This window comes from Myxocyprinus asiaticus, chromosome 7 (assembly GCF_019703515.2).
Source record: "Myxocyprinus asiaticus isolate MX2 ecotype Aquarium Trade chromosome 7, UBuf_Myxa_2, whole genome shotgun sequence".
NCBI classification, from domain to species: domain Eukaryota; kingdom Metazoa; phylum Chordata; class Actinopteri; order Cypriniformes; family Catostomidae; genus Myxocyprinus; species Myxocyprinus asiaticus.
In genome coordinates this window covers 12,370,112-12,389,806 of record NC_059350.1, presented here as the reverse complement: position 1 = coordinate 12,389,806, position 19,695 = coordinate 12,370,112, and the positions used below count along the sequence as shown (strand labels likewise).

Sequence of the window (19,695 nt, the reverse complement as noted above, 5' to 3'; positions counted from 1 at the left end):
TTGTTAAGCTTAGACCAAAACGGGATCAATATCAAGCCCCTCCTATTGAGTTTGCAATTACAACTGTGAATAGCTAATTTGCATGAGGGCACTTATTAGCTATTTATTGAGAATGAAGGGTGAAAGCAAGTACTGTAAACTCTCAGAATATTCAACAAAAATCAGATGTGGAAACAGATGTGGAAGCGGTCAAGCGGATCCACGACTACGTGAAACAAACCACTGACGAGCCTGGAGACCAGCCAGTTCTAGAAACACCAGGTAATAGCCCAGCAAAAAAAGCAATAAGAATTGATACGCCCGAGATTGTTTCTAACAACACCTTGCTAGCTGCAATTAACAGGATTGGAGAAACACAACAGTAATTTTTTGGAGAAATTGCTGTTTGTTGAGAACGCTGTGAAAGAAATCAAAGAGCAAGTGAGTGGCATAAACAGCAGGATGGATATGGCGGAGAATAAATTAACAGCATTAAGTACGGAAAATAAGTTGTTGCGAAGCAGGGAGAATGAACTCAAGGCTTATCAAAGATGCTTGATTCTGAAAATATCTGGAATCAGGATGATGAAAATGTCAAAATGACAGTAATCAAGCTTTTCTCCAGCATTTCTCCTAACATCGCGGACTCCCTACAAAACTCAGTGGATGTAGCTCACCAACTGGTTCCCAGGCCGAAAAAGGGGAATAGGTCTATACAACCACGGCGTATTATTGTGCAGGTATTGTGGACCGATGCAAAAAATTCAGAGGTTCTCAAGCAAAAGAAAATAAAAATCACAGAGGATTTCACACAGTAAGTGAAAGAAGCAAGAGCCAAGTTATGGCCTCTGGTAGAAGAGGCCAGACAGAAGAGGAAGATTGCTAGATTCAAAGGCCCCTTTGCCATTATTGATGGCAAAAGATTTACAGCTGATGACATTGAATAAGGTGAAAAACATTCATTCATATTCTGTCATTGTACTAATCTTCAGACTTCAATGAGGCTCCTATTGTCCACATCGATAGGTTCCCTTCAAGGACAACTAGTTTTGTTTCTAATCCTGTCATAACTGCTTTTTGTGATAATTTTTCCACTAATAGACTCCTTTAGGTTTCTTCACCCTTATTTGACAGACTCATTCACTTGGTTTAAAAGTCATACAGTATGTCACAAAAATCACGAATAGACCTCGCAGACCATGCTGGAATTTATTGTTGCTCTCAAACGCTAAGGCAAAAAATAAGAATTCAGGATATTGGAAACTGAAATGTTCCTTTTTAGACCAAAGCCCTCATTGTGAAGCAATACAAGATATCATAAAAAATACAAAGATATGACTGATATACAGGAATCTATATCTTTAAAATGGGAATTATTAAAAAAATGAGTGTAGAAGCTTTTCAATTAAATATGGTCAAGAACAGTCTAAAAAGAAAACACAAATTCATAAAGACATACTGAGTGAAATAAATAATCTTCTCAGAAACCCGCTACTTAATGAAAATGAAAAAATGAGACTGCATGTTCTACAAGAGAATTTTGACAAACTGTATATAGAAAAAGCGTGAGGAGCCTTTACAAGAGTGAGAGCCAAATGGCTCGAATATGGTGAAAAAATTCCAGTATTGTTTTTTTTTGTTTTTTTTTTTTAATGTAAATAACATCCTTACTTCTGACAATAACAATTTAAATTAATATATTTCCAATTTCTATCAAAACCTCTATTCCTCATCTTTCAATTTTGAATGGTGTGAAATATTTTTCAACAGAGTTGATCGCTTTATACACAAAATCTCTCCGCATATCTCAAATATTTGTGAAAGTCCCTTATCATTAGAAGAGTTAGATCATACATTATCCAAAACTCCTTTAAACAAAAGTCCTGGCCCTGGTGGCTACCTTTTGAATTTTATAGATCTTTCTGGAAGGATCTAAGAGATTTGATGTTTTCTGTTTTTGAAGATTGCTTAAGATCTGGTGAACTATTAGAAACTATGAAACAAGGACATATTACTCTCTTACCCAAACCAAATATAGATAGTCTTTTAATGAAAATTGCCATCCCATCACACTACTAAATTCGGATTATAAATTATTAACTTCTCTTTTTGCTAAAAGATTGAAGCCTTGTCTGGAAGAAATTATTTCAATAACGGAGTCAGGTTTTATGAAGGGTAGACATATCTCAAATAATATTTGCCTTGTATTAGATATGCTAGACTACTCTGATCATGCTGAAGACGGTGCCATTATTTTGTTTCTAGACTTTTAAAAGGCATTTGATTCTACTGAGCATGAATTTATATATACAGCTTTAGATAAATTTGGATTTGGATTAAAATTTAAAAACATGGTTTTAACTATATACAAAGGTATAAATAGCAGTGTTGCCCTTGCAGGAGGAACTTCAAGACGTTTTGTACTTAATAGGGGTATACAACAAGGTTGCCTGATTTCCCCTTTCTTATTTTTGATTGCAGCATTATTATTGAATCTTTATACAATGAATTGTATTAGTTCTAAGGGTATAAGTATTGGTGAAAATATTGTCTTAATCAGTCAGCTGGCAGATGACACATGTATTTTTCTTAAAGATGAAAATGGATGGATTGGAAATCGTTTCAAAAGCTTCCGGCCTTCTAATTAATAGGGACAAGTGTGAGATACTAACTGTTCATGAATCTAACAAATCTTCTATTTGTGGAGTGAAAGTCAAACAATCAGTGAAATACCTTGGAATCACAATCAACATATCGGCTCGCAAAAGACTGGATGACAACTTTTCTCCTAAAATGCAGAAAACAAAGACTATTCTCAATTGATGGCTTCAGAGGGACCTAACCATACAGGGATGGATACTGCTCTCGAAGCTTGAAGGTGTTTCAAGAATGGTTTATCCTGCCTTATCTTTATATGTTGACTCTAAAACAGCTGCTTCATTTGACTCTTTTATTCAAATTAATTTGGACTGAATATATTAAGAGAAATACAATGATTAGATACTACGCTGACGGGGGCTTTAACGCTATAGATTTCACAACCCTTAACCAGGTGTTTAAAGTCAACTGGGTTAAACAATGCCTTTTAGGTGGTAATGCTCCATGGTTTTTTATTCCAAATTTAATATTTGACATTTGTGGTAATATGGTAACACTTGTAATATTTGAATTTTTTGGGGGGGTTGTAATTTTAACTGTAACAATTTGCCCATCAAACTAGCTAATTTCCACAAGCAAGCATTGGATTCATGGAAGTTAGCTTTCAAACATAACTTTTCATCACATAGATGTATTGTATGGATCAATCAGTATGTTTTGCATAGAAACAACACCATATTTAACAAAATTTATGCTGAGAAGAATATTATTTTTATCTCAAACTTTACTGAGAATAGCGGGAATCCAATTAGTTACGAAAAATGTGTCAAAGATAACAATGTTAATGTCACTCGTATTGAGTTTTCAAGGGTGATTAATGGCATATCAATTAAGCATCTTAATCTTATTAAATCCTCACTACAATACTCACCGCTAAAGGAAGAACAACCTTGTTTGATGAAAGGAGGAGTAGATGTTTTAGATTGTAAGTGCAACAACATGCAGATTAGAAAAACATTACTATCTACGACCATTGTTGCTCTAAAAGCAATGGTTTTATGGCGACAAAGTTATCCTTTCATATCTTTTCATAATGTCTGGACTGTGCATAACATTTCTGTAATACCAAACAAGGATAGAGAGATTCATAATAAAATCCTTCATAATTTTTACCCTTGCAATTTATTCTTATCTAAATTTATGGAAATTCAACCGGAATGTTCTTTTTGTGGTTCTGAAATTGAATTGTTGCCTCATCTATTTTTTTAGATGTTCCTTTTCAAATTCAAACTCTGGACTGAGATCTCATTACTTATTTTTACTTCCATTAATAATCTAATTGACATCAAAGAAGAAATGGTCCAGTTTCTATTCTGTAACACTGGCTCTGTTCTATTAGACAATGCTGTCAAAATCATGTGCTTGTTGGGAAAATATAATATCCACAAATCCAGAGTGATAGCATCTAAACCTAATTTTATTTTATTTTGCTCTGAGATAAAAGGTTTTGCTTATTCTCTGTGTAAACTTAAAAGAAACAAAAAAAGCTTTAAAACATCCCAGATATTATATAAGATCATGAAGTCTATTATAGAGATACAATATTGGGATAAGGTTTTTCTCCCTTTATTAAATTTTTTTAATTTGTTTTCCCTTTGTGCCATTACCTTATGTCCCTTGTACATATTATTCTGGAAATTGTCTGTACACATGTATAGTATTGTTATATATATATATATATATATATATATATATATATATATATATATATATATATATATTCTGTTATGTATTGTTACATGCAAACAGTTAATAATAAAAATAAAAATAAATAAATTTTTTAAAACGTGACATCTCCTCAGCTCCTGATGCATTGTGGGATAGGAAAGTGTTCAACCAATCCACACTTTGGATTCCCGTCGGAAGTAGTAGGTCATCCAGGCATTTCTCGCTTTCTGTTTTTGGCATACTATACAGTAGGGAATTATGGATATTTGGGTGCAGGGCATCTCTCACTCTAAACCAGGGGTCGGCAGCCTTTTTGACATGGAGTGCCATTTTTTAATTTCCTGGTCAATGGCTGTGCCGATTATTTTTCATTACAAATGATATTATCAGCATAACAGTTTGAGTGAAAAATTTGGGCAAAATCCGATGATTATGATATAATCATGATCCTGCATGTGAATTTTCACAGAGCATCATGTGAAAGTGCTTTAATGAAAGAAAACCTGTCCTTTTGTACAAAATGAGTTAACAGTTAATGTCACAAATTTGCTTATTTGATTACTGATCACGAAATTGTGTGGATCTTAAATATTTCTTACATTATGTAATACTTCATTTGACTAAATCATGCAGAGCTGAGTAATGACTAGCATGCAAGCAACAGCGAGAGAGAAGCAGCCTGTTTTATTTATAAGAAGTTTTTCGCACCTGCATTCCATTCTACATCTTGATGTAATCCTTCCTCATGATCACGCAGTGTTTTCATCAGCTGAATGGGAGGCTAAACACTATTAAAGTGTGACGAGACTCGCGCTGCACGTGCAAGCCATTCATGCATCACAAGCCAATCAACTATTTAACCCTTTTCAGTGAATCACACCTGAAAATCCTTAAACTTTATTTCCAGGTTTATAGTTGTGCTCAAAAGTTTGCATACCCTTGGAGAATTGGTCATATATGTACCATTTTTAAAGAAAACATGAGTGAGCAGGCAAAACACATTTCTTTTATTAATTATGGGATTCATATTCAACTGTAGGTTATAACAGAGTAGCACAATCATAAAACAAAACATGGCAACAAAGAAAAAAAATTGAAATGACCCGTGTTCAAAAGTCTGCATACCCTTAGTTCTTAATACTGTGTATTGCCCCCTTTAGCATCAATGACAGCGTGCAGTCTTTTTTAATAGTTGTCTATGAGGCCCCATATTCTTGCAGGTGGTATAGCTGCCCATTTGTCTTGGCAAAATGCCTCCAGGTCATGCAAAGTCTTTGGTCGTCTTGCATGAATCTCCCCAGAGTGGCTCGATGATATTAAGGTCAGGAGACTGTGATGGCCACTCCAGAACCTTCACCTTTTTCTGCTGTAACCACTAGAGGGTCAACATGGCCTTGTGCTTAGGATCATTGTCATGCTGGAAAGTCCAAGAGCATCCCATGCGCAGCTTTTGTGCAGAAGAATGCAAATTGTCTGCCAGTTTTATCTGATAGCATGCTGCATTCATCTTGCCATCAATTTTTACAAGATTCCCCATGCCTTTAGAGCTCACACACCCCCAAAACATCAGTGGGCCACCAACATGCTTCACAGTGGGGATGGTATTCTTTTCACTATAGGCCTTGTTGACCCCTCTCCAAACATAGCACTTATGGTTGTGACCATAAAGCTCTATTTTGGTATTGTCACTCCAAATTACAGTGTGCCAGAAGCTGTGAGGCGTGTCAAGGTATTGTCATTTGTGGCACTGGCACAGTAAAGGCTTCTTTCTGGCAACTCGACCATGCAGCTCATTTTTGTTCAATTATTGTCGTATTGTGCTCCTTGAAACAACCACACCATCTTTTTCCAGAGCAGCCTGTATTTCTCCTGAGGTTACCAGTGGGTTTTTCTTTGTGTCCCGAACAATTCTTCTGGCAGTTGTGGCTGAAAACTTACTTGGTCTACCTGACCTTGGCTTGGTATCAAGAGATACTTGTTTCAAGGCTTTGGATATCTTTTTATATCCTTTTCCATCTTATAAAGTTCCATTACCTTGTTACGCAGGTCTTTTGACAGTTCTTTTCTGCTCCCCATAGCTCAGTATCTAGCCTGCTCAGTGCATCCACGTGAGAGCTAACAAATTCATTGACTATTTATACACAGACACTAATTGCAATTTAAAAAGCCACAGGTGTGGGAAATTAACCTTTAATTGCCATTTAAACCTGTGTGTGTCACCTTGTGTGTCTGTAACAAGGCCAAACATTTAAGGGTATGTAAGCATTTGATCAGGGCCATTTAGGCGATTTCTGTTATCATTATGATTTAAAAAGGAGCCTAACAACTATGTGATGATAAATGGCTTCATATGATCACTATCCTTAAATAAAAGACAGTTTTTTTGCATGATCAGTTATATTTTCAAAATCAATGCCAAAATTTCACAATTTCTGCCAGGGTGTGCAAACTTTTGAGCACAACTGTATTTGTAATAGACTCAGATTTTTGAACCCAACAATGTAGGTTTATGTTTACTCTTTTAATCGTTTAATGTAATTTTGAGTGTGACCATGGTTTATGAAGGGGTCCTCAAGGATTAATAGTGGTGTTTTCCTTATTACATGATGTGTTGTTCTGAAAGCAAAAAGAAACAAATGAAACACGGAATGTAGGCTGTCATCCATGCATCCTGACTAAAGCAAAGCGGGCACATTTACTTGCGTGATTAACCGAAAGTGAAGCGCTGCCAGCTTGTGATGCGCAAATGGCATGCATGCGCTGCACGAGTCTGTCGGGTATACTGCAGTCTCGTCACATTTTAACTTTTTGTTTAGCCTCCCATTCAGCTCATGAAAACACACTGCATGATCATGAGGAACGATTACATCAAGATTTAGATTGGAATGCAGATGTGGAATTTATATAAATAAAATAGTCTACTCCTCTCTCGTCGTTGCTGGCATGCCACTGATTACCCCTCCACAAGCCAATGCTGGCACACGTGCCATAGTTTGCTGACCCCTGCTCTAAACAAACAGTTGCTTGTATCACTTTATTTCAGGAAAATTCTCTATTTCTTTTGTCAGAAATTAAAACTTTTAATTCTGACAGTAATCCCAATTTTTTGAATATAACTGTAATCTGATTGTGATGTTTTTATGTAACTGTAACAGATTAAAGTGACCTAATTTTTGTGTCCTGTTTACCTAACACCATTACAAGTAATCCGTTACTCCCCAAGCCTGGCTGTACGTGATGACACTGAGGTTGTTTGTACAGAATGCTCTGCATGTTCCATGTCAGCATTGATAAATAAATACCCATGTGAGATATATTGTGCGTATATGACACTATGTGTCAACTCCATGAATGGTATGATTACTGTAAGCATAGTTGTTGATGAGAATGTTTGTTTTCTAGCCGTAAGGCCTTAGGGATGAATCACAAGCAATACAGGAAAGGAAAGGATAAAGTACCTTGCTTCAATTAGTCCTTTGAAAAACTTTGATAAATATATTTAGACAACAAGCAAGCAAACTTCCAGCACAGACGACTGCAGTAATGACAGTGTACATCTGAAAGTGAAGTTAGAAGAGGTGTGGGAAGACATTTCACTTACATTGTTCATGTACTCACTCAGCAGGTCTTGCAGGGCCTGGCGCACGGCGTTACACTCAGCTACTATGCGTTCACGGCGGTCATCGCGTGTGCAGGAGGAATCGGCCATCAGGGCGGCACCACTGATTATGCTCTCCAGACGTTCCTCCAGGGACGGCCTGAAGCGAGCCTCACTGAATGTAAGTGGATCCAAAATGATCTTATTCTGAAACAGAAAAAGATCACTAGGGTTATGAATTGAGCTCTAACACTTGAAGCAATAATCTTTTGTTATAATCTTAAAGGTGAAGTATGTAACTTTTTTCCAACTATTAATTGTTACACTTTTCTTTCTTTCATTTATTTTTAATTTTGTTTTAATTGAACCAATACTTTCTCCTATTCCAGTTTAGGAAGCCATAGACCTTAGTCATTGAAGACAAATGAAAAGAAGGCTGTAAGGGATACAAATACAGTCTGTTCAATTGGTTATGTTGCAGTATACCGTGGTTTTGATTTTCAGGTGAGAAAACATTTTAAAAAATGTCTTTAGGAAAATAATAATAACAAATAATTCAGTAGACAAATAACAACAAAACAAGTGTTGTAAAAAATCTGATTGAACCTTAAGACACTACATCATATTGATCAGACTGCACTTCCTCTCAGTCATGTTTCATATTAAATTAAACATGGCATCTACCCTTGGCATCAAAGGTCAATGCATAGTTTGAGTTGCCAAAAAGTGTAAAAAACTGTGGCTCTGTGGCACTTTCATAAGATCACTCTGTTTGTTTGTTCCTGTGACCAGCTTGTCAGGGGGGTCAGAAGGTCAACTAAAGTATATTGTAATAGTATAGTACAGCATAGAGTACAGAATATTGCTCTATTATAGTAGCACTACCAAATAATATTTGGGTTAGGGTTGGGGTTAAATATAAAACAAACAAGCTCCTTTTTTGGAATGCTTCACATGCCTTAGTCAACCAAAATGTCCATTAAGTCGATTTTTTTCCCCCCATCAGATCGCAGTTATTATCGTTTAGCAGATAGGAGACAAGCGCTGTCCACTGTGGTCTTTTGAAGGCACTCAGAGAGTCCTGTATATAGAGGCTGCTGTAAGGTGACCTTCAAGGCCAGCTGCAGGGCCTCAGTTACAAACACATTGAGATTTAATGGGGCTTTTAAGTACGGGATGAAGACTCAAGAACACCCTTCCTTTATATTGTTAAAAAGTTGCTACCAAATACAGGCTTTATGATCTCTAGTGCTGGGATGGGAAAATTACCATATTGATAGTGGCAATATTATGTTTTACTGCTAAATGTGAATACAGCTTCGGCAGCAGTTTGTATTTTGTGGACTTTGGCGGAGCAGATGAGGTAGAGGTGGCATTTAGAGGAACTGGAAGCGTCGAGAGTCTGTGCCCTTTGCTTTGGTGACTAATATTCAGAGAGTCACTTTTTGCAACTTAGAACTAGAAGTTATTAAAGTGATAGTTCATCTGAATTGTCATTTTTTACACATCCTAATGTAATTCCAAACCTATATGACTTTCTTTCTTCAGAGGAACACAAATGGAGATGTAAAGGACTGACAGCTTCAGTTAACATTCACGTTAAAAAAGATCCAATGAAAATGGTGACTAAGGCTGGCATTTTGCCTAACATTTCCTTTTTTTTTTTTCTTTTTTTCTTTTTTTTTTTTTTGCAAAAAGAATAAAGGCATATGAGTTTGGAAGGCTATGAGGGTGAGTAAATGATGACAATTTTCACTTTTGGGTGAATTATTCCTTTAATAATTATATCCCAGCATAGGCTTCCTATGTCTTGTACACATCAACAGGCAAGAAATGATGTTTGCATCTTTTTCAGGTGCTGATCCCGTAAGCTAGAATGGTCAGCTAACAACAGTGCAATTAGAAGGGACAAACAGCTTTCCCATAATAGTGTGTTGCCATGGAGATCAACACTTAAAAGCAGCAGCAATCCTGGCCACTTCAATGTTAAGAATGTGGAAATTTATTGGTTTGGTTTGTGTCAGAATCAAGATTCACCACAAATAAATGCTTTGGCTCCGGTCTACCATCTTTTGTGAGCTTGAATAAGATGCAAAATCAAAAACTAGTTTGAAATGTCTGAATGGAAAGCAAAAGGTAAAACTGTAAGATGCTGAGTGGCTGGATCGAAGCCATTGTTCAATAAACTGAACAGATTTATTAGATGCACCTGAGTGTGACTCATAATATGTGACATTCTGGTAATGACAACATGAAATGGCCTTCCCAATGCACTTAACTGACATAGTATATTCAGTGTGAAATAATGACAAAACTTGATTTTATCCCTTTATACTTATTTACAAGAAGGTTATATATGTAAAACAACGGATAGTGTGCAGTTAGCCAAACCCTGAAAGGGTTTATTTTGCAATATTGACCGGATGACTGTACATTATCCCGTTTATTACATGGCTACCTACCAAATAAATAAATACAGTTGTCCTCAAAAGTTTGCACACCCTTGGAGAATTGGTAATATATGTACCATTTTTAAAGAAAACATGAGTGAGCAGGCAAAACACATTTCTTTTATTTCTTATGGGATTCATATTCAGCTGTAGGTTATAACAGAATGGCACATTCATAAAACAAAACATGGCAACAAAGAAAAAAATGAAATGACCCCTGTTCAAAAGTCTGCATACCCTTAGTTCTTAATACTGTGTATTGGCCCCTTTAGCATCAATGACAGCATGCAGTCTTTTGGATTAATTGTCTATGAGGACCCAAATTCTTGCAGGTGGTATAGCTGCCCATTCGTCTTGGCAAAATGCCTCCAGGTCATGCAAAGTCTTTGGTCGTCTTGCATGAACCGCACATTTGAGATCTCCCCAGAGTGGCTTGATGATATTAAGGTCAGGAGATTGTGATGGCCACTCCAGAACCTTCACCTTTTTCTGCTGTAACCACTGGAGGGTGAACTCAACTTGGCCTTGTGCTTAGGGTCATTGTCGTGTTGGAAAGTCCAAGAGCGTCCCATGCGCAGCTTTCGTGCAGAAGAATGCAAATTTTCTGCCAGTATTTTCTGATAACATGCTGCATTCATCTTGCCATCAATTTTCACAAGATTCCTCGTGTCTTTAGAGCTCACACACCCCCAAATCAACAGTGAGCCACCACCATGCTTCACAGTGGGGATGGTATTCTTTTCACTATAGGCCTTGTTGACCCCTCTCCAAATATAGCACTTATGGTTGTGACCATAAAGCTCTATTTTGGTCTCGTCACTCCAAATTACAGTGTGCAGAAGCTATAAGGCATGTCGAGGTGTTGTCGGGCATATTGTAACTGGGCTTTTTTGTGGCATTGGTGCAGTAAAAGCTTCTTTCTGGCAACTCGACCATGCAGCTCATTTTTGTTCAAGTATCGTCGTATTGTGCTCCTTGAAACAACCACACCATCTTTTTCCAGAGCAGCCTGTATTTCTCCTGAGGTTACCTGTGGGTTTTTCTTTGTGTCCGGAACAATTCTTCTGGCAGTTGTGGCTGAAATTTTTCTTGGTCTACCTGACCTTGGCTTGGTATCAAGAGATCCCCGAATTTTCCACTTCTTAATAAGTGATTGAACAGTACTGACTGGCATTTTCAAGGCTTTGGATATCTTTTTATATCCTTTTCCATCTTTGTAAAGTTCCATTACCTTGTTATGCAGGTCTTTTGACAGTTCTTTTCTGCTCCCCATAGCTCAGTATCTAGCCTGCTCAGTGCATCCACGTGAGAGCTAACAAACTCATTGACTATCTATACACAGACACTAATTGCAATTTAAAAAGCCACAGGTGTGGGAAATTAACCTTTAATTGCCATTTAAACCTGTGTGTGTCACCTTGTGTGTCTGTAACAAGGCCAAACATTCAAGGGTATGTAAACTTTTGATCAGGGCCATTTGGGTGATTTCTGTTATCATTATGATTTAAAAAGGAGCCAAAAACTATGTGATAATAAATGGCTTCATATGATCACTATCCTTAAATAAAAGACAGTTTTTTTGCATGATCAGTCATATTTTCAAAATCAATGCCAAAATTTCACAATTTCTGCCAGGGTATGCAAACTTTTGAGCACAACTGTAAATAAATGGACATGAAATAGTAATTTACGTTGAATTTATGTTATTGTATGAGAAGAAATAAATCTCTAAGTCTCAAGAAACAGCTGAATTCAACATATGGTTTGCATAAGAGTTCTGTTGGTGTTTATTTCGTGAAAATGAGCATCTGGCAGCTCATTAACCTGCTTATTATATTAGGTATTATATTATACCTGCAAAATAAAATAAATATATAGACATGAAACATGTATTTGAGTTTAAATTGTTTTGTTTGCTTACTTGTAGAGAAGTGGGAAAGATGACTCACATAACCCGGATGCCTTGATATCACTTAATCCCCTAATGTGAGGTTGTCAATTAGAAAAATCAGACAAGTAGGTACTAGATGGTGTGATTGACTAATCAAAATTGAATATTCCAGAGAGCTATGTAATAACATTATTTAATACATTAGGCATCATGAACAAAAAAGAACAATGGTTTTTTTTTTTTTTTTTCAGCATTTATTAATCTTGGTTGATGTCAATTTATAAATGTATTTATTATTTATTATTAGATCATAATGGATTAAACAATTCTAAATTAAATTATTCAGTCATTCAGGTACTTTGACATGTAATCTGCTATATAATTAAATTGGGTACTCTCTCTACAAGAAACATTTAGATTACCTTAGAAACCTTTCTCCTCCCCAGCACCATCTGTCTAGATCAGCTTCAATGGGATTTTATGTCCCTGTATGTCTAATTGTGCCAAAGCAGCATGTCCTACATGCTTGATGAAGCATGTCTCAGAGCCATGGTACTCAACAGGCAGCACGCGGGTCCAAACCATCTTTTTGTGGTCCGCGTGTTGTTGTCGTCACGTAAAATTATTCAATGTGTATGAATTTTGAGGTTTAAATTTTCTAGAGCATTTATGGTAATTCTCAGTAATTATAAACTGCTGAACCATTATAGAGGAAAGTAAACGGCAAACGGATATATAAATCTCATTATAAGCCACTTTAAATAACATGAGTGCAGGTTCAGTCCGCACGCACACATTGATAATAGTTTGTGTGTGTACATGTATATGCTACATTCCGGGGACCAAATATCCCCACAAGGATAGTAAAACCTGAGATCACCTTCATTGTGGGGCCCAGCCAGCGGTCCCCATGAGGGAAATGGCTTAGTAAACATACTAAACTATGTTTTTTTGAAAATGTAAAAATGCAAAAAAGGTTTCTGTGAGGGTTAGGTTTAGGGATAGGGTTAAGTTATATTAAGTGATATAAAAAGTGTGTGTGTGTGTGTGTGTGTGTGTGTGTGTTCACTAGGTGGCCAGTGTGTCATGAAAATCGTTGACAGTGACAATAGAACAGATCGTTATCTTTCTATATATGGCAAAAAATAAAAAAATAAATTAAAAAAAATTGTACATTTTAATTGTACATTGTCATTTTTATGAGTGGTGCATTCTGCTGCAGTATATGGCCTACATGTAAAAGTGTGGATATTTTAAAACAAACAAACAAAAAACACATTGGCCTATAGATTGGCCTAAAAAAATAAAATAAAAAACAATATCTGTTAATGTTATTAATTATAAAATTAAGTTGCAGTTTGGATTTAAATAAGCAGATACTTAAGAACCTATGACTGGAATATTGCATTAATCAATATGTTTCAGCTGCAAACCATTATTTTAACCCTAACTGATGCAGTGTGTAGCTTCTTATTTCTTTAACAACCACGTTGGAAGACGTACAGTATCCCATGGTCGTGGAAAAGAAGTTAATGTGTTTCAGAAGGGGCAAATTATTGGCCTGCATCAAGCAAAGACAACAACTAAGGAGATTGCTGAAATCACTGGAATTGGGTTAAGAACTGTCCAACGCATTATTAAAACCTGGAAGGATAGTGGTGAACTGTTAACCTCTCGGAAAAAAATCTTAAATTATCATGATTGAAGATTACTAAAACGCTTGGTTAAGTCACATCGTAAAAAATCAACAGTAGAACTTATGGCTATGTTTAATAGTGAAAGTAAGACCATTTCCACACGCACAATGCAACAAGAACTTACAGGACAGGGACTAAACAGCTGTGTGGCCACAAGAAAGCCACTTGGCTAATCGGAAAAAAACAACTTCAATTTGCTAGGGAGCATAAAGATTGGACTGTGGAGCAATGGAAAAAGGTCATGTGGTCTGATGAGTCCAGATTTACCCTATTCCAAAATGATGGGTGCGTCAGGGTAAGAAGGGAAGCGCATGAAGCGATGCACCCGTCATGCATAGTGCCCACTGTACAAGCCTCTGGAGGCAGTGTTATGATCTGGGGTTGCTTCAATTGGTCAGGTCTAGGCTCAGCATAAACCACCACAGAGTCCTGACTTTAATCCCATTGAAAGTCTTTGGGATGTGCCAGAGAAGACTTTATGGAGTGGTTCGACTCTCCCGTCATCAATACATGATCTTGGCCAAAACTTAATGCAACTCTGGATGGAAATAAATGTTGTGAAGTTGCATAAGGTTGTCAAAACAATGCCATGACGAATGTGTGCCACAATCAATGCTAAAGGCTGTCCAATTAAATATTTGAGAATGTGCCTTTTTTGTTTTGGGCAGACAGTGTTTTTTTTTGTTTTTTTTAAAGAACCTTTAACTAGAATTTTGCTATATATCTATATCAATATATTTTATTTTACTTGTGTTAATTACATGTGTCCTTGATGTATTTAATAGCATATAGCATAGTCTGCTCACCACATTCATATAAAAAGTTAATTAAAATATGTTTTAATAAAAAAATTATAAATATTTCCAGCCCCCCAGCTTTACAAAATTAAGTACCCCTGTCTTACAGTAAATATGTCTATTGTGCACCAGCAGCAGCAGCATGTCTTACGTGCTCAATACAGCATGTCTATTAATATTCAAAACATAGCAAGTCTTTGTACTTGATTCCATATTGTTATTAAGAAAGGATCATTGCATTGCTTAAAATGATAGAGGAAATAGACATGCATCAGTGCTCATGGGGCTTGTGTCCGTCATCACATCTGGCCTTATTACAGGTCCTCCCTACTAGAGGTCTGCACGGGCCTTAAAATGATACCCGACCTGTACCCAAGACCGTATGGCCCAACCCTACCTGGCCCGAATGATATCGTCAGATTATAAGCCCAAACCCGACCTGAACCCGAAATCACTCACCATCTTTATAATTTGTTCTCCTAGCAAGTACTGTTGCAATAGGCTATATTTTACATAAGCATATAGGCAACACTCATAACAGTATTGAAACAGTAAACATACAATTTTAACAAGGCATGGCAGCCCCTCAGTACACTAGAGCAGAACGAAAAAAAAGCATTGACTTACTGTTTATGCACTGAAACATAGTGCTTGGTGCAGAACAATCAGGAATAATATGAAACAACGCAACAGTCCCCTCTATGCAGCCTGAAATTGTTCTGAACCAGGGGCGTAGATTCTGGGGTGGATGGGGGGAGGTCACCCCCCCCCACCCAATAATCAAAAAAAGCAAGTACAACCCCTCCCCCACAATATTTATACCATGATCAATGGAAACATGTAAATGCTTCATGCTGCAACCGCCCACCCCCCCCAGTGTTCAATAAAAAATATATGCCCTTGTTCAGAACGTTGAATCTTTGTGACACCTGCACTAAAAACAATCTAGATGCAGTGCAAAGAATGAAACAGAGTGAAGGTGTCTCGACATGCGTTTTTGAAAATGTGAAGTTCTTTTTAACTTGACACTCTGTTTAAACAGTGCCAGTCCTGATTGAGACGCTGAAGAAACAGCGAGAAATGGCGCAACAGTCAAAGACATTCGTCCAGCATGTGTTTACATAGGAAAACAATGGGAAAACAGAACAGATGTGCGCAAAAACACGTTTGAAGTGAAAGGCCCCTAACTTGTCCGTTTGTGCGTGTCTATGAGTGAGAGCGTGTGCGAAACAAGTTCGGTAGGCCGGTTTATTTTTTTTATCATTAATAACAAACCCGACCCGAAATCCTACTTGAAAAACTGACCCGAACCCGGCCGAAACCCGTCTGTTTCTCAGGTCCCGTCGGGCCTGGGTCGGGTTGCAGACCTCTACTTCCTACATGATTGCCTGTGTGATATCCTGTGATGCCTTATTCTAGAGGCTACTTTGTCACTTTGCAGATTTTTACATATCCAGTGGTGACACACTACAGGGCAGCACTTAGGTAATGCATAACATTTTATAACGCATTATGAATACATTACAATATACAAAATACAGGCTTCAGTATGCAGTTTTTATATACTGTACATAGGCATACCACAACTTTGATAGCTCATTCCAATCAGTATTATTGTTTCTCGCTGACTGGTTGTTCAGTTTGTAGTGCTGGTCATTATAAATAATAATACCATAATAAATAATGGCCTGTATACTGTATAAATGCATTCATAATGTGTTATAAAATGTTTCAATATGTTATGTTCTCAAGTAAGTGTAACCACAGTTATAATAAATTACAATGCTCACTTATTCATAGTGATATAAGTAAAAATAATTATGCATGAAATATTGCTATAACTTTGCATGGCTTTTATTTCATTTATATGTTTAATGTTTATAGTCAGACCAAAACAAAAATTCAAATCACAAATCAGGGGTTTAAACTGTATTTAGACATGTTAAGAACAGTAATTTTTGCTCTGTTCCTTATCTCTCTCTCAGCCTCTCTCCACCCCCAGCAGGAGGAGACAAACTTTACCTCAGGTACAAGCCCTGACACCAGGTGCAGATGTCTGAGGGAAAGCTGAAGGGAAAACATCAAACTAAGTGCAAGCAGTAATAAGACAATAATTAAAGAAACATATTGTATGGAGAAATAAGAAAAATGTGGAATTTATTGAAAGGATGCGATTACATTTTACATTGGTGCTGTTCACAGAGGATGCATGCTTGCTATCCATCTGCATTGTCTATTGGGGCGTCTTTAGCCAATGCGTCGTGTCTCGCTGCTTTTTTTTTTTTTTTTTTTTTTTTTGTGCCATAGTGTTGCGTTTTTAAGAAGCGTCAAGTTAAAAGTGATTCAACTTTTAAAAAATGTGTCTTGAGACCTGTGCATTCACTATTCCATTGCGCTTTGTCTTGCTGCTTTAGGCAAAATAACTTGTCTTATGTGAATGGCCCACAGTTAACCCTCTGGGGTCTGCTGGATTTTTTCCGCATAACAGCGGAAACAACTTAAAATACTCCGTCATTTTTGGGCATACAGATAAGTGTAAGACATCATTAGAGACTATAAAGGGTCTACTTTTATTTGTGTACACTCACAATAACAACAAAACCTTGTGCTTTTGTAAAATAAAGAAAGTAAACAGGGTGCGCTTTCAGCCGTCTCTGTCTCCACGAGCATCTTTCTGAAACACGTTACAAAAATGAAGTGAAACTCCGCGAATACTTATCAGACAAACATGAAACATATGTCTAAAGAAAGCTTAAAATGTCTAATTTTAAATAAAACAATTCAAATTTAAAACAAATATTCTCCTGCAATGTAATCTGTATGAAACAAAGCGATGTACAGTTTCTCCTGGCTCAGCTCATTATCCCTAATGTGATCACACCCACCAACAGAACGCGCTATTCATACAGTAATGTGCTGAGGCGATCAATGCAAGTGGTAAACACCCCCAACAGTGCCTTAAAAAGCATCAAGTTCATCATCTGATTCATTCACTTTCTTGCGCATTTGGAAGATGGCACGCTACACAGGTGACGAAGCTCTACAGATGGTCCTGGATAGTGACAAAGAGTTCACATTTTCCTCAGAAGAAGAGCGGGAATCCGACGATGAATGTTTACATTTTGAAGAGCAATTTGATCCAGCCGAGGATACAATTTCGGATGAGTAAGTCATTTAGTTTTACTTACATTAGTTGACATGCTATTTTATATAAACATGTACATATTTTACTAGCTGGACTATTTCCAGACTTGCCAGCCAGTATTCAAAGTATTGACATTTGAAATATGTCCCAATAGGCAAGTTTTAGTTACATTTAAATGTTGTTTTGGCTAAAGCAGGTATTTAAATTGTATGCTGTATGATATAATTATGATATGTAATATGATATAAAAATAATATGAATGTTTAGATTATATTTTAACAAGTGTTTATGCTGCCTCATTATCATCAATGAAGCTTGTGCTTGCAAATATCTGTTCGGGTGTAAATGTGTAAAATGTGCTGTAAATATGCCCATATTAGAAAATCAGCATATTAGAATGATTTCTGAAGGATCATGTGACACTGAAGACTGCAGTAATGATGCTGAAAATTCAGCTTTGATCACAGGAATAAATTGCATTTTACAATATATTCAAATAGAAAACAGTTATTTTAAATTGTAAAAATATTTCACAACATCACTGTTTTTACTGTGTTTTGGATCAAATAAATGCAGCCTTGTTGAGCAGAAGAGACTTCTTTTAAAAACATTAATAAATCTTACAGATCTATAAACTTTTAAACAGTAGTGTAGGTCTAAAGTTTTTAAGAAAATCTTTATGTAAAGAAAATGTATAGTCAGATAATACATTCAATCATTAAGTCTCCTCACATTCATTCTCTCTCAGGGGAGGGGTCTTTGTCTCCTCAGGTGTGAATCACATCAGTATTCATGATCATCCACGCCTCCTCGCATATGGCCTTTCTAACACTAAAAGTGTCTTACAAAAGTTAAATGACTATATTGTTTTGTATGAATGAGTGATCAGGATGGTTTCACATCATTTTTGTAGCAAAAACTCTAGGCTACAAGATCCATTTCTCAAAAGTCTTGTGAACAAATGTTTAGTATGTGATATATGGCCTTATTTCAGTGACTTACAATTGTTTTTTTGTTTTTTTTAAAACACGCATAAACGTTATTTTCTCAAAAATACAACCATGTACATACATGTTGTTCACATATTATTGTAGCCCAGTTTGTGCTGAATACAGTGTTATTAGCCATTAATATGTTTTTAAGCAACTGAAAAAAGCACAAATGTCAAGGCATGTCAAAACTTCTCCAGGGCCCAAAACACCCTCAGACCCCAGAAGGTTAAAGGAGATTTTGGGAAGTACTGGGTGTGATGACTTCAGGACTTTAACACTGATCAAATAACCAAGGATCAGCCATGCAACTCTATGAGGCACAAGCTGATAGGTCCTCTGACTTGTTTTGGGGTAGCCAATCAACTTGCGTCTCTCTTGTTTTCTAACATTTAATGGCTCAGTTTTGTAGATACACTGGTTTCTTTTGAGCATGCTGTGAGAGTTTTCTCTCTCTCTCTCTCTCTCTCTCTCTCTCTCTCTCTCTCTCTCTCTCTCTCTCGAAACCCACCTCCAGCCCAGATCCACCTGTCTAGTTCTGCTACATGGGGATGGCTTGTTACTGTATGTCTATTTGTGCAGCAGAATGTAATACATGCTCGTTGCAGCATGTCTTGCATTTTGTCTAATTGTGCAGCAGCATCAGCATGTCCACATACTAACTCAGTATGTATGTGTATTTTCTAGCAGTAGCAAGTCTGTACTTGCTCTGTAGCAGCAGCAGCGTAGCAGGTCTAGTCGGCCAAGACCAATATCCTATCAATATGTCATACCCACATGCACATGCTAAATCTTTCAGAGAGTAATTTCTTTCAGTTTTTTT

The 19,695-nt window shown here is 36.8% G+C and overlaps 1 protein-coding gene across 3 annotated transcripts in view; it reads right to left on the bottom strand.

Moving 5' to 3' along the window:
* Positions 1–19,695, bottom strand: part of LOC127444421 (catenin alpha-2-like) — a 786,240-nt gene that overhangs the window by 524,331 nt on the left and 242,214 nt on the right. For all 3 annotated transcript variants that reach the window (XM_051703784.1, XM_051703786.1, XM_051703785.1), the window contains exon 7: positions 7,907–8,110. In XM_051703784.1, coding sequence (XP_051559744.1) covers positions 7,907–8,110 — 204 coding nt within the window. The remainder of the gene's footprint in view (positions 1–7,906; positions 8,111–19,695) is intronic.